This window comes from Lineus longissimus, chromosome 1, assembly GCF_910592395.1.
Source record: "Lineus longissimus chromosome 1, tnLinLong1.2, whole genome shotgun sequence".
Classification (NCBI taxonomy): Eukaryota; Metazoa; Nemertea; class Pilidiophora; order Heteronemertea; family Lineidae; genus Lineus; species Lineus longissimus.
This window is the reverse complement of record NC_088308.1, coordinates 22,229,885-22,253,205: the sequence shown is the minus strand read 5'-3', so window position 1 is coordinate 22,253,205 and position 23,321 is coordinate 22,229,885. Positions and strand designations below refer to the sequence as shown.

Below are 23,321 nucleotides of genomic sequence, written 5' to 3'. Positions count from 1 at the left end.
TACTCATATCGCCAGTTCTGCTTTTAAAACAATATAATTTGAAAAAAGCAGTGTATAGACATGTAGCTTCGGGTTCGGAAGCGTCCATTCTATATCGCTAAATGCGCAACCTGAGCATGGTGTTTGTCCGATGTTAAATATAAAGGCCTCTACGTTACTATGGCAACAACCCAGCTTTCTTCCTTTATTGTATGGGGTTGGGCTAGATCTACGCGTTTTTCCACTTTTTGTATACCGGTATTACAAACTGTTGCTATAAGTTACTTAAGGATCCGACTTTATCTTATGCCAAATTAGCAAGTCTCAAACTCACAACCAAGCGAATCAAATCAAGTTATATTCTCGGATAAAGACGTTGCTCCTCTGAAAAGCTGGTCGTTTTTTTCTTTTGCTACTAACTTATACTCCATCTCACGAAGAAAAAATGGCACTCTGATATCGGTGATTTCGCACGGAAGATGAAATATTTGGACAACATCTTATACTTCACCAGAAACTTCGAAGTCCAGATAAACTAAAAATGCTTACTCTGTCAGAATTTGACAAAGCATAACCAAGAACGACCCCACCATTTGAAGCGATTTATTGACAAATATTTCCAGGCATGTTAGACTGCCATCTTTTTCGAGAAGGCGTAAAAACTTACATAAATAAAGGAAATAAAAGATACCGCGCAATTCTTGCTAACGTTCTAATCAAACATAGATTACCACATGCAACGCCTAATTCATCAATTTGTCTTCTTATAAGGAGTGTTTGTGTTTTTTTCTTTCCTCGGTGTATTTGCGAGTGATGGCGCGCTGTTCATCAGAATTATGGCTAAAGGCAAACCGCTAAATGGTAATGGAAGTGGAATGATTATTCATTAATTACATGTTCCTTAATCAATAACGCTGTCATTTATGAGCCCCCAAGGGTGAAGCCACTAAGAAGACGATCTATAAATAGATGAAAATATATATCCGTATGATCAAATTATCGCCCGAAAGCAGTTTACGACCATTTTGTGGTTTCATCACATGACTATACTGGTATGTTCAATCGACGTCTGAAAACTATTTCACTATTGGAACTACTTCAAAGAACCATCAAAGACATTATCAAATACATGACTTTGTGTTTTAGCTCAAGCTATATCTACGATAACAAACGGGTATCACAAAAGCAATCCGATATTGGTGTCGATTGGATCCAAAGCAATGTTGAACTGAGCACTACTGAGAAACTTCTCCGCCTCGTAACGACCCATTCGATCGCAAACCGGCCTCATGTTATGCTGACAACATCAATGGGAAGCATGATATTAAACTTGACTGAACCTTTCCCTTTTTCCCCTACAGTTGAAACAATTCAAATATGAGTGTTTATCGAAGAGATCATCATTTTGTTAGTTATCGAAACAATTAGAAGATCATCAAAAATAATTTCCGTCGGACAGGGGACAGAAAACAGTTTTGAACAAAGTTAGAACAGCAAACCAATATGCGAATTCCCCATCATTACACTGAACAGGACATGGGTATGGATCCATTAGTTTGATATATGAAACAATTAACGGGAATTGATAGTGCAACGGGCATTTGCGGTTTACTGCGTGAAAGGATCAATTTCATCGCCATAAACTGGCTTATAATGCCCGATACGGTAGGCTGTCGGCAAAACCAATTTCCTCTTCGCTTTGCCTCTACCAGCTTATTTATCAGCTGTTTTATAGATATTAGCCTTGGTATCTATTCAGTTTGAGAAGCGGAAAACATATTTTCGATATTCACCCGCTAAAGAGAGCGCTGTCAAAATACTACGGCGTGTGTACAGTAAAACATTAATTGCTTTCTTGGGTATCAGATTGGGATATCAGACAGATGTTAGCTTACAAGGAAACGATTTCAAATTACAAGCGTATTTATTCGTTCCCTTTTATAACACGCGCATGAGTTATGACTATGCGCATCCTTTGGGGGCTAACTTGAGTAATAAGAAACAGTATCAGATCGGTGAAACCAGCAGTTATTGAGAGGCAGTATCATCAGGCCTATCACCCCACAAATCTTTACGAGCACCGATCGAGTATAAGGATAGTATAGATTAACCTGGTTCTTCCTAGGTTGAATTTGAAAATAGACACTGCTTGATTCGGTAAATACTGTCTTCAATCAACAGAGTGGGGTTTATAAATCAAATGTCTGATCAGGCAGACAATACTGCGTCTAAGAAAATGCATGAGAAACTGGAGTATGGTTACTGCAACTTTAGCTATTGTCTTGACATATTGTATGAGACATGTTATATCATCTTACGGCAATTAAAAGACAGCCCATCTTCTGGTGGCACCCCCAGACAATTTGCGGGAGACAACTGGTAAATTAGTCTAGCTTTGCCTTTGTAACTGTTACAACAAAGGTAAACCCATGGGGGCAATTCATATCACTCTAATAGTCTAATCTATCAATGTAATATATTGGTGGGATAGCCAATGTTTGCTGATGATTACCATGGGGCCAGTTTGTTGGGGACCCCGGACAATATATTTGTTTGTGGCAATGACTTTTTTTGACACCAGGATAAATTCATATAAATATTAATCCTATAGATGCATATGCATTGATACGAGGATGAAATATGTCAGCAGTGTGTCTGACCGAGTGCCCGGAGAGCGATAATTTGCTATAATTACAGATTTGATGCTAATCATTTTCTATTCATTCCAAGATAAGCTTACTTTTTTGACCAGATGCTAGTGATAAGAGATCCATGGAAATAATCTTAAAGTACTGCTAAAAGTAACAGTGATTTGTACTGTATGATGCATCTTCTCTTAAGAAAGAATGTTTTTTAAGTGAGACGGATGAGTATGATTTAGCATTTTACGGTGCCAGATACGGAAAGACGCCGAGCCGCGGCCGCAACATATACGGTCAACAAACGTTCTTTGGTTAAAAGAATAAATAGTATCAACTTTACCTAGATTAACCAAGAGGCATCGCCTTGCTAAAATGTTTTTCTGTTAAATTAAGAAGAAGTACGCAGCAGGGTTTCCTCTCGACAACAAACATATCATCCACCACCGATAAATTCCCAACCGAGTGAAAACAACAGGTGCCATTGATTCTATCTCCCGGGGACAGTCGAATGTTGGCTACAGTATTCTCTTTCATCGCAACCGATGAAGCCCCCGATAACAATCTTGAAATCATCTCCTTCAAGTTGGACCCAGCTTCTATCACCGAATTGGTAAATTTCCTAAGCTCGAAACATGCACACCTTCTCCCTTTTTCTTTGATTGTATTTGCGGATAGCGGTTGGATAATGGCATCGGTTAACAACAAACATGACAAAAGGAGAATGCTAAATGAAGGGGAATGGTAAGTTGTCAGCTCAACTCGATACTGGGGCCAACTTTTAATCTGGAGTTCTTCTCTTTTGAGATGGTGATATAGATTCTGTCACAGAATGGGTAAATTGCCAAGCTTGGGCCACAAAGCCTTATACGCGATCTCTCTACCGACAGTGCGTGGATAATGATAGGAGTTTTCCTATCAGAAGGGGGAATAGATTAGGATAAAATAATTAAGATACTTGTGGTCTGTCGATCTTTTTGTAGCTACCCTCAACACTTGTGCATAAAACGAAGAGGTGATGCCGTAAACCAGGATATTATTTTCTTTTAATGTTCTGTCAATTATTTCATGGCCACTTCCGCGGTCACAACCCCTTTTGACAATATTGAACTAAATCATGTCTAGCAGACTGGAAATATTTCTTTGTTTATCGATATCGAATTCCTTTATCACAATATTATCAACAGCCCAGAAAGTTTTCGCCAATCATCGAGTTGGGTTCACGACATTTCCTCTTCATTTGACATTCTCGCCTGGTAAACCACCGTCATCCAAGCGCTATTGGTAAATACAAGCAAAGACACCGCCAGGGTGAAGGTGTTTGTATTTTCTTAGTTTCGCAATTTGACACCCATTGAAAGAATCTCTTGCCACCTCGAAGGGAAGATCTCCAGATTGAAAGTTGCTCCATCATGGTTGAATTCACAAGATTTCCTCTTCACTTAGCCCTTTCGTTGGTAAAACTCTGCCATTATCCAAGCACTATCGGTTAATACAATCAACGAGAAAGAGACGGGCTAAAAGTGTTGCGTCTATGTCTGGGCCCAAGCTGTGAATACCCTGAGAGATTAATGTCTAGCTGGAAGTAGAAGACTTCAGTTTGAAAGTTGTCTCCTTTTTGTCGCTGAGTTGCGTTCCAAACATTTCCTCTTCATTTAGCATACTGTCTTGTAAACCACTGCAATTATCCAAGCGCAATCGGTAAATACAAAGATAGACAGAGTGAAAGCGTTTGTGTTCTTTCTGCACTTAGTTAACTCAACAGCAAACCTATATACTCACAAATGTGTTCTGAGGCCGTGGATAAGGTGGTCTTGATGAGAATGAGAAGTCCCGCGATTTCAATCAGGCTCGTCCATCCCGTCATCAATGTTTGCATGGTATCGCGATCCCACACACTATTCGCTCCTCCTGCAATGATAAAATGTCAACAAAATATTTAAAATATATTATAAGCTACATGTATTGATAAAAAAATTCTTATATTTTTTTATCATTGATGAGCCATTCTGGTCATCCCTAAAAATAGATATACATGTGGTTACAAGTATAAAATGTGCATTGCCTCTTCCAGTGAACACAATATACTGCATGTGTAAGTCGGAGAGGAGGTCGTGAATGATGCACAACAACCCCTCTGTAACCAGTATTCACGTAACGGAACATACTTCGGAAATCCGACACACAATCGAGTAACACCCTACATGGTTTGATCAAACGCGTCAACCCAATGGCCGGTCGTGCCAAATTCATCTTGCGTACCACTTGGTAAATATTTAACCTATAGATTGCTCTAGAGCGAATAAGCATTTAAGCTGATCCTGCTGGCGCTAGTGCTAACATTTTTCGAGATGAAACTGTCGATATACGTTTGAAAGCATTGCCTGAAATGATTGTCCTTTGCTTAACACTGGATACTGACCATGGACAGATGGACAGAGAAGAAGACATCTTTTGATCCATTTTAAGGTCAGGAACTCAATATCACAACCATCCCCCGTAACGTGCTGCGATAATGCCGCCATCTTGCCACGGAAAATTCTATTCTGAGATGGCTGGGCCTTCCTAAAATAAGATGCCACCTTCGGAATCGCTGACAATGGCTAATCAAGGAGCTCCAAACAGTCTATTCCATGCAGTTTTAGACTGCTTTTAAGTGCGAATGGGCACCCAGACTTCTGCAGCGAATTTGCAATGTTTTCTTTTGCGTTAATAACTGCTCCTTAAGTTGGTAATCGAAGATTCACGCGAAGGAATATAATCGTATCTGGTAATAACGACACCATGTTTCGCCCCATCAATTTACAAAGCAGTGAGGCTTCAATAAATCAAGTCAACTTAATTCAACTCATGGAATTTAATTTAAACTTAACATTTCGTGTAACAGGCAAACTATTCGGATTACTTCTCTTAACTTTTGGTCGTAACTTATGAATTCTTGCCGGTATCGATTCTGTCTTTTCCTGCATGCCATCACAACCAACGGAATGCCAGGCGACTTCCTCACGCACATTATAATGGCCCCCTATACTTTATCAATAATTCACGCCATGTCAAATTTGTGGAATTCTATGAGCCACTGGGCTTATGAATATTGCATGATTTTGACACTTTTTGCAACTTGGATGCCATTACATTGCTATTAACTATAAAATTTCTCACCATGAATACACGATACTGACTGAGAAGATGCCACTATCACGACCATGTCTAATGTGCCAATTTCTCCTAAAACATCCGTGATTTTTTCGGCATGCACAGGCAGGGATGCACAAGAAGTCAAAGACGGGTTGCGCGAAGGATGGTGAACACTATTTTTGTTTATAAGGTGTAGGGGTAAACATTTATTTAGTTGTGATAAAAAAGCCGAGGACATGATAACAAATGATAACCTAACCCTATCGTGGCTGTGTCGCATGAAAAAGATTCTATCATAAAGAATGTATTTTGAGGAAAATTTGGAACATCAAATTTAGAATACTAGACGTTAGAATACTAGTATTGAAGTAAGAATACTAGTATTGACGTTAGAATATTAGTATTTGCGTTAAATGGGCTATGCAATTGATTGACTACATGACTTTTGTAGAAAACCAGTATTCGTTCCCTTTGGCCATAAAACGTCGATGAACAAATAGATGTAGAATATTCCCTTTGGCGTCAATTGACTGATTTCACGCTTCATCTTCTCGCTTCATTTAACAAGTAAATCTCACGACAGCACTTCCCTTTAATCGAATATTTCGACTTAAGTAACTGATTGATCTGAATTAATCAGAATGGTATTAAAGATCAGTAGAACGGCTCGGAGATTCGTCTGAGAGCACATCGCAAGTCAACTAGATACAACACAGTTGTGTATAACATAGAGTGAACAGTAGGGATAAGTTGTCAAACAAGGGTGAAACAGTCTTACTAATAACCCAGGGTTGTGACCAGGAGTCGGGACCTTTCCTGCAACGCTTATTTATCCGGTTAGATCGGGAACGTGATGATTTTGCGATAGACGAGTATCTTAATGAGCATATAGCTTCGAGACAAGGCTTGACCTTTGGCACTGGTACTGAGTAAGTCCCTAACAGCAGATTCAGATATCAGGAATATTGGCTGCTGGAACTATCAGTGACAACCTTTTTTTAAATGCTGCAGTACGTATTTTATTCATGAGAGAAACTTAATATCAAAGTTTCAACTGATTTAACTTCTTATCTATCTAATACAACATGATATAATTTTGATATTTGATATCCCTTAATAAAACTAAGTACTTCTTTAGGAAGCTTGCTGGATCTCCGCGAGGACACCAAACATCCACTTTACACGCGCTTTCAGGCCGCTCTTCTCAAATAAATGATAACGAAACATATCTTGTAATGAATGATTACGATTCAGCTCAAGGCAAACTTACCCGACGAACGGCCCTTACATTGTTAATTTACTTTTTTGTATTGCAATCGGTTAAATCACATCATTTCATGAGAGCCTAACATCTGATTCCGCTGTTATTGTCAGGAATGAATACGCGTGGCAACATTGGAACAAGATTAATTTAGCCGTAAGATAGTTCTTTTTTCTTATCTAGAATTCCAAATCTAATGCACAGCTAGTTTGATTAATTTGATTATGGTGTAGCCAGAGCTGGACTGTTTTAAATCATAGTCGAGTCAACGACAGCGTCGATACAGCTATTCTGAATGTTGCTGAATTGACGAATTCTAGTTCTGAACTGGCTTCATCGCTTTATTTCATCGTTAATATAGTCCTATCCAGCGTCTTCCTCCTTTCCAATTCCTCTTGCTGTTGGGCTGATGCAGACAAAAACCTGAAACCTTGCTCAAATTAAGCTTGGAATGGTGGTTCTGTTATGTACTTGTAAGAGCAATGCTTCAGCATGTCCAAGATGAGTCACCAAACGTTTAAGTCTAAAAACATAAAGACGGTCAGAGCGAAATGACTGCTTTGGCTACTTGCGTCAGTTAGACACGAACTTGTTTTACATGTAGCTCTTGCAACGATCAGAGAAGAAGTTGTTGCTAGCTACTTGCATCACATGCTCTCTATACTACTGCCAGCATGAGTTTCGGACTGCTTCGAATTCAAGACAACGGGCAGGAAGATGGAGAAGTGAGGCTTATTCTTAATTGATGACATGCTAATGAATGGTCTCCCAAGTCTAATTACCCAACGTTGTGGGGATCTATTACGACCCTTCTAAACGCCAAGCGTACTATCACTTTCGACACTAGTAAATGACCCGAATACATGAGAGAGACGAGATGTTTTATTTATCTTTTTTCTCGGATTCAAATTTGGCCTAATATTACTCGCTGCACTGCGACTATGCATTAAAGTACTGAACATTCCTGCCTTATAAACTCATGTTATTTAGGAATAGAGCTTTGTATCTCAAGAAATACTGCGTCCACTAGCAGACACCATCTACATGTGACCAATACTCCCCACGCTTACCAAGCTCTCATGTTGCTGAAGTGTAAACCGCTGTTTTGTCCAGGAGATCCATGTTCTCCGCCCGGCTGGAGATCATGTTTGCCAAGAATGGTGGATTGTGTTGGTGGAGTTATTGAGATAATGATGGAAAAGGATCAGGACCAGCAGCTGTGGAAATATCAATGGCGTGTTCCTAACGACTCATCTCTGATCGATGGTGGACCGGTCAGATTGCCCTCTCCTCATTACCCCGGGTCATTTAACCCTAGCCAGCTCATACTTGCTTATAGAGATGATCACTGCAGAGAAAGCGTTTGCCACTTGCCCCTTTTCATAAAAATCCACCATACACAAGAAAATTCCATAATGAAAGACTGAAGGATCGAACGTCGAATTACGTCGAGAGCAATGAACTTTGAAGAGAACCCTTTATCATTGTTCAATGGCAATGAACTACAAGTGTATCCGAAACATGCTTTAATAAAATTTTATACAGTACATTCAAGCATTAACCGGTTTTCGAGTGATCTCCTTGAGTATACTCATCAACTAATAATGAATTGTGTTTCGCAAAATTCGGCAAATGCTATGTTAACACTCCACTCGTGTCCACGTCAAAGTTAAAATAAGGCACGCGACACAGTTATATGTAGGTGCAACTTCAGATCAGCTTAGCTGTACAAATAAATCAGGTTTGTTATAAGAAAGCGATGATTTTGCAAATTGATTTTGAAATTCTGACTATGCCAACTCAGCGGAATTTAACGGCTGACAAGCTCAATCACGTGGCTTTGTTCACAGTCGTTGCCTCGTTTTCAAGTATCATGTACTGGTGTGAATCCTTGGCCACCAGTGAATGTCCTACTTGTCTTACACCCAGTCACTGCTAGGAGATGGAGAAAGACTGCTGACACCTAGTTGGAGGACCTAGCCCAGGATAGAGTTTGCTGGATGGACCGTGTGGCCGCCTGTTGCGCAGTCGACTGATGGATGACAATGATGATGGTCTTGTGCAGTGATAACTTTGAACTCAGTCGCATATTGATGGTGTGGATTCGCACTCAAACTGGGATTGTGATGAATACCACTTCAGCTAACTGGTAATCCTTGCCGTACACAGCCATCGCCGACAAACTTTAACGCACCTATGCTCGTTTAAAATCAGCCCAGCAAAGCGTTCGTCTAGTCTCGATAAATAGCACGACATCTAAACAGTCAAGCTATTTTCAGCAACCCTTGGCTTTGTGCGCGAGTTTTAGTCAAACGTTGGATAAAGATTTCTAAATGTCAGCTACAGTCAAAGACGGCTTGGCAGGATCGATCTTAACCACCTGCAGTTCATCGAAAGGTAGAAGGATCAAACTGAACTTTGTAGCGTCTTGGCGGAAAAAAAGAAGACACTATTTCTAAGGATAATCCTCAGACGATAAGCCTGGTACTCAGGTGGAGATGGTGTCTTTATTGAACTCTATAGTAAAGCTTTTCTTCCGAACCAAGAAATCAACATTCTATTGGAAATGTTGAAATTGAATCTTTGCACTAGCTTCTTGTTGGCAAAGTCTGTAATTTTATATCTGGCGATAAAGCCAACATGGCATTCAGGGAGACCTTAGGGTTTTCTTGATTGAAACTATTATATCACGTAGTAAAGCTTTATTCGCAATAAAGAACAACATGTAGTAAAGCTTTATTCGCAAACGTAATTATCTATACCTGCATGAGAGTAGACCCACTTGTTAAAAGCAGTAGCTTAATGGGTGGTTTCGTTGCCACTACATGTAGCCGAGTTATCCAAGATTCACATTTCTGAGGTTTTTTGGAATGGATACCAAGCATGCATCAGCTCGTGAGGCAAAACAACAGCTATTCTTTATTCAAAACAAGCACTAAACAAGGCTGATCATCAAGGCTGCAACATCTGCTTGAATTGCACTAACCGTTTAATGAATCGGCCGTCATTCACTCCAGACCTTCAGCGCCAGACAGAGAGAAGTTCTCCTTGTTCACCAGGCATGCATGTTAGGCAGCAAACACGACTAATCAAGGCTGCAATATCTGCCCAAAATTAAACCAACCGTTAATCAAATTACACTTGAGCAGCATCTAATGCATCTACCTGAATGAAGACAAGTGCTGTGCACAGATCTGTCATTTACTTCTTCGGCGCCAAAAAGAGAAGTCCTCCTAGTGGACCAGCTGAGTAATGCATTATTCCACCATGTACATTAGAAAACTACCGAGATGACTCAACACTTGGTTGAATCTGCTGTGGGCCCAGCTTTAACAGCTGAATCATGCTCATTGCCGGGTTTACTAGCGCTCTCTCGGAGTTCATTCTTTCTACAAGTAGATTTCTTTAAAAAATTCAATTAAACGGAGTAACAAAACTAAATTGTGTTTAAAAAGTGTTCTTTGAAGTTTGGAGCAAGAAATTTTATCAACGACAGCCGGTGTTGCAATAGTTGGAAGGCTCGCAGCAAGAACTGCGACGACAGTTTCTTAGCTAGGCTAGGTGGACTTGCAGCCAAGCTGGTAGCTAGGGAGTTTTTGCCTCGACACACGATTTTTGCTTTCTGATTTAACTGAAGGTTAGGTTGGTAATATTGTTAAGAATGATTAGATCTCCTGAGTTTCTGCAACTACATGTAGTTGTGATGCCGGCATTACTGAAGTTGGGCATCATTCGCGACCACCACTTCTATATATGACTTGGCAACTTTGTGAATGAATTACAGTGGTCGACTCACAACTTCGACTCAAATGATCTGACAAATGATGGCAAATTGAACAACTGCACGTACGTGTATACCAGCAAAATAATGTTTGAAATTCTGCCTCGGACCTACGATTAAGGCGGAAATGATGAAGTCGGCCCGGATGATAGTCGGAAGAATCTGAAATTTCTCTACTATCAGACGACTCGGCCAATCATAGTAATCATCCTAATGCCACTATAATCCTTTCTCGCAAATACCAACAATTACGACGGATATAAGGAAACACATTAAATTTGATGGTTATTGCTGCCAGGGCTCGTCGAATTGATCAACTCTGTCACGAAATCAGGTGTTCACGAGTGTCTATAACGTAAGCTGCATGGTTATCCGCCGCCAATAATAAGCCCAGCTGTAACAATCAGACTCGCATAACTGCCTGTCACGGAACGCCAGATGGATGTCTTGCTGAGTTCTTACTTGATGTCGAGGATTTTGGAGGATAGTTACAGACGGGGAAAGATAACAAAATCCGATTTGACAGCGCGAATATTTCAAAATTGGAACCTTATCTTACCTCAAGGATTGTTCTACTTTCGTGTTCTCGTGCAGATTAATTAAGGAGCACTCTAAAAAATCAAACCAATGTTGAAAAATTGTTTTGCTTCATTCCTAAAAAAAGAAAATAATTACGGTGCCGGTGATAAAAAGTTCTTTAGTCAATATCAGCTGTCAACAAAAACCTTATGAGAATTACCCAAAAAAACACGGATTAGATGAACACATGAATTAATATTGTCCACTGAACAAGCCACAGAAGCCGCAAATGCATTCTAACCTAATGAAATATTTCCTCATCATAAGCGAAATAAAAGAACTCATAAAATCTATCCTCACCACGCGTTTCGTCGCATTTGCAAATAACACAGATTATAGATTATCGGATTATTGGTAAAGCTTAACTCATTTGATTCGAAGCTCATCAATACGGCTTCGGATTTACTTGACACAAGTACATTCAACACAAATGGATTTTCTGACAAGAATAGTCATCAGAGTTATTCATGTTTGTGGGCTTTTAATTAGAGATAATTTGTCAACAACTCATCACAGTTTCGGTTCGAAGGAGTCTCAATTGAAAATAAGGATCTATAGACATGGATGACGTTGCCATGGGGACAAATAACCATCATTTTAACTGGAGCCTCTTGGTTTCGATTTGATTGGATTCTTGGGATTTTAATTAAATGTTGTTAAAATTTCGCCACGACCTCACTTTATTGAGGGGCACCTTCTATTCACTTATTTTGCTACACTCTAATTAGCCTTTACGTATTGACCATGTTGGAAGACTCACGCGGCCGAGGATAAGATTAATCATCTGTTTGTCAATAATAGACAGTGATAAAATTGGCTTTGCGCGTCAGCCTTCGTGTCAGCCTCATTCTGCATGCAGCAACAGGAATATAATGACACCGAATGTGTCACAAATGCTTCGTCAAATGTATGGTGGGCACTGTCGCTTCTTCGATAAAATCCTTGAGTGACCCCTGGCAGTTTATCCAACTAATCTGTTTATATTGTACCGAGTTTAAGATGGCTCCTTATTTCTTATTTCTTATTTCTTATTCCTTATTCCTAATTCCTAACAGTACATTTTGACAGTTAGCAGACCAGTAAATAGTACCGGTATGGAAATTGGGTGCACGTTTGCATGTCACGACAAAAGCTGTTGTTGGTTGTTTTCCTGATACATCGGACACACTACTGGGGTGTATATGGAACCATTGTCGTCCAGATACAACACTACATGACCATGTATGTTAAAAGGTTATCAGTGGATACCCGATATCAACAGATCTGGCTTTCAGAAATGCAATTGTCCCGGTGAATGTCCACGAATGCAACCTTTTGAAAGAAGAGCCCGTCTTTCTTGCTTGAGCTGCTGGTGTCTCTTTCGCAAACGATAGAAGTACTACATGTATAGGTAGCTCTCTATAGAAACGACCAGGCTTTTGAATAGACGGGATGACAGCCCCGCATGCATAAGCTTAATAGAGCACCACATTTTTAAATAGATTTTAATTGGTGCTGAAGATATTGTATGTGCAAGGGATGCACGTATTAACCATTTCCTAATGCACACTTCGGTCTAGTCAACAAGACTACCATTATCATTTTGTTTGAAGTACATTTGTTGAACGTTTTGTCCTGTAAAATTTTACTGTGTATAGTGTACATGTATATTGTTCTTAATCTGACACTGATCCGTATTGTGTTGAGGAAAACAGGAAATTAACACAGATGAAGGAGAATACTTTACTACGTTTCAAATTCTTTGTGAACGAATTAGATATTGCATTACTTTGTCGATGAGGTGTGCTCGGTCATAGACACGATGGTGGCTCCAAATTATGATAACGCTAATAGTTTCATTGACGAATCCTGCAATTCCAGTTGCTTTTGTTCATCTTGTTTTCAATCTGTTGGAAATCGATCTGATTGCCAAAATCAGACTGACATATATTAGACAACAGCAATTTTACCATCAAACCAGGAGGCCCACATTGCTGCGATTACATGGTCCATCTGGCCAACGCCTACATGTAGTCACAAAAACCACCAAATATGCATTGTAATATACCCGTCATCAAACCACAAATCGCTATTAATAGATAGTCACCTACTCGGATCTAATAACTGAAGCGTGATATATAAGTTCGCGATATTGATATCAATATCCATGTCGGTTGGTTCCTTCAACCCATGACATTTCCGCTATGACTATGTATGATTAATTAGCTTGACTTCGGTCACCCCGATTACAAGCAGAAATATGTCTTCATTTCCTTGAGAGTTCTTTTATCTGTACATCGGAATGCGTGTTGGAGGTAATACTCTGGTTGAGATTGTCAATGGTGATTCCGTGGTCGCGCATTTGGTGGCGGAAAGTTACCAAATTATGTGACGGGGACAAGATTGACATCACGTGGTTTAACCGCAGGCAAGCCTCACGGAACAAGGTGTGTGGCGAATGAAGTGGATGCCCATTTAAACCTGTGAGGCTGGAAAATAAAGAACAGTCACCCACCCTTGAAATTGGCACTCACTTTGTTTTGATAGAGTTCTATTCGCTTTAGGATTTCAAGTTCTAGCCAAAATGGCGGTGCTTAAGGTCAATCTGTAAGGGCATGATATTTCCGGATCTTCGAGTCTCCGTACATCGCAGCTTACGTGCACGTTTCTGGGTGATTTCTTGAATGCACCGTAACCTATACGACGAGAACCAATCGCTTATCAAATTAATCTGTAATGAAATTCAAATATTTGATCCAATCTGGATATCCTGGAATCAGTCATTAGACCAAAACATGATTCATTTGACCCCGGTGCCATTTCAATCAAACTGGTATGATGATATGAATTCCTCGAGGCTATGATATTGGTACGGGTTTCCCATCGGGTAGAACAGCCTTCGATGCCATCCGATCTCTTGCTCGTGCAAGCGTGAAAGTTATTCTGCATTGACATGGCAATTTCTCCAGTCTGGCTCATAAATAAGGGTCTAGCAATGAGTGGTACGTGATATTAAACGCGTCTTGATAATGAAAATTACGCTTCCGTGTATGACGATAGTATCACTAAGAAGGGTTTTATCCTTGTCATTCATGTATATATTGTTTTTTGAGAATCCTTATTAAATAGGTAATGTGACAAGAATTATATCATTTTATTTAAAAAAACATTACAATCCACATTCAGAACATTATGATTTCGTAACGGACGCCTTAAGTTTGGTAGCATGCGAAAGTCACAAAGGCTTTGATGCTTGCCTTTAAATACATTGCAGTATTCAACTTTGTGGTTCTGGGATTAGGGGCAAAAGGAGAAGGAAAAACACTTTTGTCCCAAATCTGTACGAAATAAGAAGGCGTCCAAATCATTGTACCCCGAGACCATGTTGGTTAAAGACACATTTGTCCCATAAAAGGGGTTGTTAGTAGGTTTTGTTTGTAGCACGACATCCGTGGTTTTACTTAATACGTCGCATTGTTGGTTATTTCTTACCTTGCTTCGATTTCAGGGTCTTTGACAGAACATCATACATGTAGACTAGGTGTTCTCCCAAGTGCGAAATCTTTCATACCAAATGTCAGTCAGAGTCAATCGCGTCTTAGCTTTTCTAATCATCAATCAGACTAATCTGATCAAACTTTAGTTTTCCTTCGCATTTTCACGTATCAATCCTAGATTTCATCAGTTATTCTGAGTGGTCGCCAAATTCTATCATTATGGCCAGGCATCTCTGACCTTACCACTCTAGATACACACGAAATCGTATTATTATGAATCTATATCAACTTATATTCCGCGCGTATCTCTGGTTCATTAGGGTAGACGCCTTGGTGCATGTTGATAGAGACTTGTATGGGCGATGTTGACAATACAGGTAATGGACTAATGGTAACCCCCAAGGAGTGTCTGCCTGAATGGCAGGAAGAACCCGACTTGACTCGCTGTACGTATTCCGGGTGGAAAAGGTTTATTTCTGGTGAATTGTGCTGACCGTCCGTGCAGAAAGCGGTGTATCTATGTATAATGAGGATCAGTAGCCATCCAGAATAGTGAAAACAGTTTTTCATAGTTCCCAATACACCATCGGAATCGCACTATAGGCCTACATTTACCTGGAGGATTAAAGAAACGGTTTTCAAAATGACTTCGTAAAGGTTTGTCAATATTGTCTTTCAACATAAAAATGCAAACAGTTAACACATAATCGCTTCGTCTACACAAGAATCCGATGATGTTTATTTGAAGTCAATTTAAGAAAATGTCTATGGATCAGCAGTACGTTTCTTTATTTTCTCTATATCAACAGCGACGACATCTCAAATGCCATAAATTGGACCAGGCTTACCCGATTATGTACTCATACTATGGTTGTTCATGGTTTTCAAAAGTATCACTTATGCACATGGTATATCTTGCAAAAGAATGAAAATCACTTCAGCCAAACTCCCTCTATTTGTCTTCAATTTTCTTCCCAACGAGTACCATCCCCAGACGATTGTACCTTCGCATCCTCTGGCGACTGTCTTCCACTCCAATCTATTCAAAGTAAGCGGTATCGATCCCTTCGTATTTGATGTAGCGGTGTTTGAAGAATTCCTATATAACGAGAACGATTCGATTCTAATGATCGCCGATAGCGGAGAAGATATTTTAAGAACACTTCGCTTGATACAAAACGCCTTGTTTGTGGCAAACATGCATAATTCGTCCTCCGATGAATTCCTTTCAAGAGTTTTTAGGTCTATCCCTGGGCGCCTGTTCAATATGGTTGGCCAATCGCCGGGTGTCATTAGGAGTTTTTCCACGTCTCTCGTGGACCACTCAGGTGAGCGCTGCCATTACTTTCCGATAACGCCCGGAGACGCTTTAATTTAGACATTCCTAGCCTGATCGACGCGTTGGATACTGTAAAGGACCGGATGAAATGAGTACTGTTAACCGCGAAATGTCCATGATTCGCGAAAATTTCAGATAAATACAAGATCTTTACGATCTTTTGGTCAACTGCTCAAAATGTCTCTGGACTCTCCATCTCATATAGCCGCTGAAAACAGACCCCATCGCACTCTCAGTGCTCTTAAAATGGTACACGCTACATATGAAAAGCAGTAATACGACTATCTACGTCGTAATCCGTACCAGCAAACTCCTCAGCAGGCTATTCTTAGTGGAATGGTCAAGTGCACTCTAACTGCCCAAAACTGGAATGCACAAATAGCAAAATGGGGAAAAGCGTTGCCCTTTCGTTGAGTGTTTTTCAGGAGTATGCGAACTGGGAACAAGCTTTTCACCCCATAATGCAATTTCCTTATTACTATCTGCAACGTGAGCGATACCAGCAGCCCCCCCCCCCCCCCCCCCCAGTATGCTATTCTCATAGGATTCATCACTCCAATTGTTAACGAGAGAAATTAATCATATTAACTCATTTTATTGCCTAATGTTAGAATATGGAGAATGCATGTTGATTAATTGGTGTGATTTAGGGAGGATCTGACTGTGCAGTGGATATAAATTTCTGAAAGATATGAAAAAGATGAATTACATTCATAAGGAATGAAATAAGATTTTCCTTAATGGATTATCTGTCGGTATCGGAAGCGTTAATAAATTTTTTGCAATGTTTCTGGTGTTTTGCAAGGTAGGATTGAGTCAAATCAATTTTCTTCAATAATAGATTTTGGTTCTGAGTATAAAAGTGGGTTTTGTAATACATTTCTGGCCTGCAATCCAGACAAAATTAATAGGTCCACGCCTGATGGTCTTAGCTACGGACGTCTAGCATGAAAAACTACGGACGTCTAGCGTGTATAGACGTCCATGGTTTTGGCATGATCATGATGTAATAAAACTAATATGTATACGCATTCTGTAAAAAACATGAATAAGTAGGGTACCGAATGCAATTCATTCGTCTGTTGAGTGATAGATCGACGCTTAAGATATCTTCATTTAAGCGTCACCAGTAACTTCGATACGAAACGTTATGTGTACATGTACTAAAATCGACCTGCAGTGTGCGGAGCTTTCATCGTTTTATATTTACGTTAAGAAATAATTACTCAGACAGATCAATCAAAATTGAAGAAAATCTAATCAGGCCGCCAATGAAATTTCCCTGCCAGATAATTGTGTGTGTTCACGAGAACATGCCGCGATAGAATTCTAGATTTTGATGAAGATTAGAACACTACCAGTAGGGAATGAATTCAGCGAAAGCTCAAAACAGTCTCGAGCAATGGTTTTGCATATTTAAATGAAGACATGAGGATTTGTATGTTGACATTTTCTGTCCGCCAGCTGCACACCTGTAAGGCGGTGAGAACCAGAGTCTACTATGTAAGTGACAGTTTAGACAAAATGGTTTAAGTGCATGTAGCAACCTCTGACACTGAATACTATTTCCTGTCTGAGGCGTAGTGGTATAGCTTCATCAGCTAACTCATGGATGGCCACACACTCCACTTAACTTTTCCATGCAAAATCAGAATCAGTTTACCCAAAGTCAGATTAGGTTTCGCATTATGGTAACAAATTCCCTCCAACGTTTCGCCGAATCCCCCGGATAAAACTTCACAGCCCTGCCCACGTCACAAGAGACAGGGATCAAACAAGTTAAACCTTTTTCTGGACAGGTGAATGGATAATTCTATACACATACATGTTATCACGGTTACATGGTGTCATGATACCGCGATTGAAGTTGGAATAAAGCAACAAGAGGATACGGTAAGAGTATTGCTTTTCGGGATGACGCCAAAGAAACTAATGGTACATTCAATGACAATGGATTTTCGTATTCAATCGAACCAGTACATGCCAACATACATTATAGTGAGACTCTTGGAAATGAGAAGCCAAGGCTGGTACAGGGATGAAGTTACTAGTATACATTCTTATAAGGTCGAAGAAGATCCTGCCAACTACTAAGTAAATGTACATGACATGTATATGGTGATAGATCGTGTAACGAAAGTTTAAAGCAACATTCCGCTGCAGCATGTTAAGTTGTGTTCACAGTTACATGTAGCAATCAACAGTGTTTGTTTTTTTGGAAGGTATTGCCTCGTCGAGAAGAATTCGCAGTGCATATCTTGACTCCCTGTGTATGCAATACAGCTACCATTTATAACACAAAAAACAGCGCGATAGCTAGTTCAAAACCTAAGGCAACGCACTCGGGACAAGGTCAGGTGACCAAACATGATATTGGAGGATTGGGTGCAGCTACGGATTTTCTCTCAATACTGCAGTTGCTTCACCATTATACAGTGTGCTAAAATCAACAGCCTACGTCCAGTCAAGTGAAACTGCGCCCGACCCGGAACAAATCACGCTAACCTGGTAAACATTGCGCCAGACTGCCTAGACGTCTTGCTGTTCGCTAAGGAGTCACATCTTATGAGCTATGCCGTAATGAGGCATCGATCATTGGTGGTCAACCCGTCAGCACGCTCAAAAGCACCATTGTTGGCGCGACTACTGAAACTTTATTATCCTTAATGAAAAAGTCATTTACACAGCAGATTAATCGGGCACCGCTAAAGTATCAAAATGACTTATTTCGTTGCCATGTGACAACATTGACTGCATGGTGATTGATAGTGAAATATAGATATTTGACGCGGTAACGGTTATCAATTAAAGTGGGAGTAATTAGTCAAGGTAATCAATTTGAGGATTTGAGGATTTTTCTGTCATAGATAAGTGTCATGAATGTAATAAATTGGTCTCTCAATACGTCTTAGTTTCGCGTCTTAGTTGCAATATGCGATAATGATGAATGCTTGATGTGGCTTTCCTGTACTGTCGCTTTCGGGTTTTTTCCAAAGATTATACCGTAATCAATGCGCTGTAAATTACATCAAACATTTTCGTATGATTTTCCTATGTGAAACAATTCTTTTTCTCGGACATTGCAACGATATTTGCAGAATAACAACGGCATATATTTTGAGTACTACTACTTTTCAGAAAAGCTCTTTAATTTTGGTCGAGAATATACACCAAATGAGTGCCCGATTGCTTGGAAGAAAACCACACATCGAACCCGGACAGCCACATCAACCTTCGTGATTCAAGTTACTTCATTAGCGCCAACTAATTAATCGATGTGTTCACTATTTACCTGAGATATGCTCTATTGTCTCTTCATCATTATCACTCAATCAAGGTTGGCTAAATTGTCATCAAAACTAAACGCCTATATTGCAGATTTCCGCGCTAAATTAGACAAACGCCTTATCAGTGTCTACCTTTATTAGTGTTTGCCGTAATCGCAGTGTGATTCTATTTGCATTGATAAATTGGGATGCATTGCTTCCACTAAGTAATATAGTCAGTGTGATCTCTCTCGAGGGACCGACTCACAGCAGTGTGTACCACTTCTGCTGTTAAAGAAAGACTCTGGGGGAAGCACAGTAGCCCTAGATTTCGGCGGACCACGTCATGGAAAGCTTTTAAGAACCTCATGGATTGGAGGATAAACTCTATATCACCACATCAAAGAACGGCTTTTATGATACCGCATGGACAATCCTGCATCCCTTGCGACTCTTTCGCCGCCTATAAATCCCCGGGACTGTCTTCTAGATCAGTGATATGAACAAGAAGAAGATTCAGTGAAAACCTTGCAGAATTAGGAGAGAGGAGACAGAACTGATTCCAAATTGAAGGCAGATTACACGTCGTGACTTATGTCAAACTCGCGTGTTTATTCAATTAACGCATCTGATTATTTGTTCGTTAACCAATTTATTGGTTCCCAACTTGTGTAATTGTTTCTTCGCCGTAAACGTGCTCAACAACCATAAAGCAAGCGTTTTTTTTTAATATCATGCCGCAGTGGTGTAAACTGTATTTGAAGATTCGGATAGCGTTTCCCAATAAAACAAATATCCTTTGCTCGATTAATTAGGACGGGCGATACTGGAAAACAACTTCAGAAAAACTTGCATCTGCATCATTTCCATCTCAATCAGTGAAGTTCGCATTATGGTAACACGAAGCACCAAGACAAACAGACATTGAATAAACACAACACTCACCCGACCGGAGCTCGTTGGAAAATCCTCTCCTAGTTGTCACCCAATCTCTCTTTACAGTATTTTTCCTATCTTTCACCTCATCATATATCATTTGAGATTCAGCAAAACCTGTCATTCTATCAGTTTCCATGCGAAGTGTTGAATCCAGCTGCACTTGGCGGTCCGTTTGATTTGTGTTCGAGCGAAAAATCCTGCACTTGGCTTAAACTGTGCATTAATTGGTAACAGGGATGTGGTGATCCACTGGGAATCTCAAATTATAAGATTTAACACATTCAGCGTTTTTGAGTATAAATTTTGCACAATAACGCTAAGGAAATCTGCATCCGCGCTTTCTTTCCATTTCAGTGCAGTATTCTAAAACACCTTGGTTACCACTGTACCACGGTTCTTTTTACTGTGAATAATACACCGTGCCTCGTTATAACGGAAGCGATTATGGTTAGGCAACCATACAGCCGCTTGGGTTGCTGCAAAATATGAAAGCCATCACTGAAACACCTCACTGTGGGTGTTGGTTGTGTCACCAAACACCGCTGGGATGATGTCGTCATTTTGCCAAAACCTCCGCGAGGAGCCCTGGTTTTGGCCTGCACCCTAGCTCAACCCTTGCGGTGTTTGGCTACCTCCACTTTGGTATTCCTTAAACTTGAAGCATTAAAGTTACACAAACGAATGAAGGTATCCCTGGGCTATTTGAACATTTCTGTTCCAGTAAGTTGTCACCCAATCTCTCTTTTACATTATTTTCCATATCTTGTACCATATCATATTATTCGAGATTCACAGAAACTTATTCTATCAGATCTGTTCAGTCGGGCTGCACTCGCTAGCGGTGAGAATTTGATATGTCGCGATAAGAAAAATCTCTGCTGTGTGGCTTGAAAAGTGCACTAATTGCTGACAGGGGAATGATGATCCATTGTGTACCTCGTAAGTATGATTTAACACTGTAGATTTAGTAGCCATTTATTAGCGGCACATAAATTTTATGCTACTCTGTCTTTTCAGCACAGCTAGTTACAGTTGGCTGCATGTATGTGGTATCCAAAAGTATGGTTGCTAAAATACGATGCTGATGATAGTATCAAGTTTCAGGGGCGAGTATCAGTATCATGCAATCATGAAATGCTACCGAGCTGGTCAACAGATTCATGAGCTATTTAAGAAGAGAATTGCATGTCAAGTCCCTTTCGTAATATAACGTGATGCTAGATATTGGTTTTTATTATTATCCATTATAAACGTGAAGGAAAGGCGTTATACTTCAAATACGCTCTGTTTGAAGCCCAGCGGAAAAGGACCTGGCAGGAGGATCAAAATGTCAATAAGAAACTACGGGGAACGGATGAAGACCCGAAGGCCACATTAATTTTGTGACATACACCGACGACCGATTGTTACTATTGTCAAACGCTAAGAAGAAGAAGAAGAAAAAGCTACCGTATGCATGTTTATGTGATTAGCATTCTAAAGCGTTGACATTCAGCTAATTTTATCAACAAATTGTGGTGGTTCACTGCTTTTCTCATATTGATCTCGACTTCGTGATGCAAACGCAACAGTAATCTTTAACTGCACCCAAGACTTTGTTTGTCGGTGATATAAACGGGGTGCAAAAAATTGTTCACATGATGCCGAGGGTGCACTGTTTGAGTTTTTCCCTTTCAGAAGCATACGCCAACGGAAATAATCGTTGCACAATGGATGGTTCTCTACATAACGACATGCAGACACTTCAGCCCCATACTCGACGCTAACAAAATCGGATTATAGAAGAAACGTTGGTTGCAGTAGCTGACTCGCACTGCATCAATGATGACAGCCTAAGTAATAGTCTTAGGAGAATACAACTACATGCCTCGTTCGGAAACGTTTTTAATCGTCTCGGGAATAAGTGGATTCCGAAGTGGATCACGGGAAAAGTATGGAACCTGACTAAAATAGCAGTTGGAAATAAACACATACAGGCACGTTGTTTTTTTCCTCGTATATGCACAGGACGCACGAAGATTTGCTGGCAGCATCGGCTCCTCATTACTAATCAAATCAAACAAAACAGAAGCTTGGATGTAGTTGCTGGCATGCACTGCATCGGCAATGATGACACACAAAGTAATACACTTAATAGACTTACATGACTGGCATACAGATACATGTACATGTACATGCTTTTCAAGTAAACTTTCGTTACTGTCCATCGCAAGTTGGAGCTGGGAAACAAATTCCTAACTGACTGAAATAGACGAAGCGACAACAAACCCAGTGCATCTACACTGCATCATGCACGCCAGCTAGCGGTGTACACGACTTGCATTACATGCTGACATGTACAGTTGAGGTCAGAAGTTTACATACACCTGGGTCGAGAACATTCAACTCAAATTTTCAAAAGGTTTAATTGTACTTACAAAAACGATTTTGATGTGATAATATACCTCAGAGGTCTACTTTATTTTCTTACTGCATTCGTTTATTTCAGTTTCTTTATTTCAGAATTATTTGACATAGTTTGATATCTCTATTAAAGCCAGTGGGTCAAAAGTTTACATACACCAAGTGAAACTCTAAAAACACAACCTTGAATCATCAAGAAATTGAAATATAGGGCCTCACAGATGATTTCACAGGCCATTGGCCACTACAGAAATTATGTAATAACCCAAGCATTCTATAGGGGCTATATAAAAAGGCATTTCTATAGTGTATAGCCCATTTCAGTGTTCACAAGCATAGAGACAAGATGGGTAGATCCAAAGAGCACAGCCAAGACCTTAGAAGACGTGTGGTTGATCTTCACAAGGCAGGGTCCTCACTAGGCCACATTGCTAGGCAGTTGAATCTACCCAGGTCTTCCGTTCAGACAATCGTCAAGAAGTACAGGGACCTCGGGACCACATTAACCAAGCCATGGAGCG

General features: G+C 40.1%; 1 protein-coding gene across 1 annotated transcript in view; it reads right to left on the bottom strand.

Moving 5' to 3' along the window:
* The window catches only part of LOC135492253 (adhesion G protein-coupled receptor L1-like), a 106,081-nt gene that overhangs the window by 33,609 nt on the left and 49,151 nt on the right, over positions 1–23,321 (bottom strand). The window contains exon 2 of the mRNA XM_064778602.1: positions 4,401–4,529. Coding sequence (XP_064634672.1) covers positions 4,401–4,497 — 97 coding nt within the window. The 5' untranslated portion in view covers positions 4,498–4,529. The remainder of the gene's footprint in view (positions 1–4,400; positions 4,530–23,321) is intronic.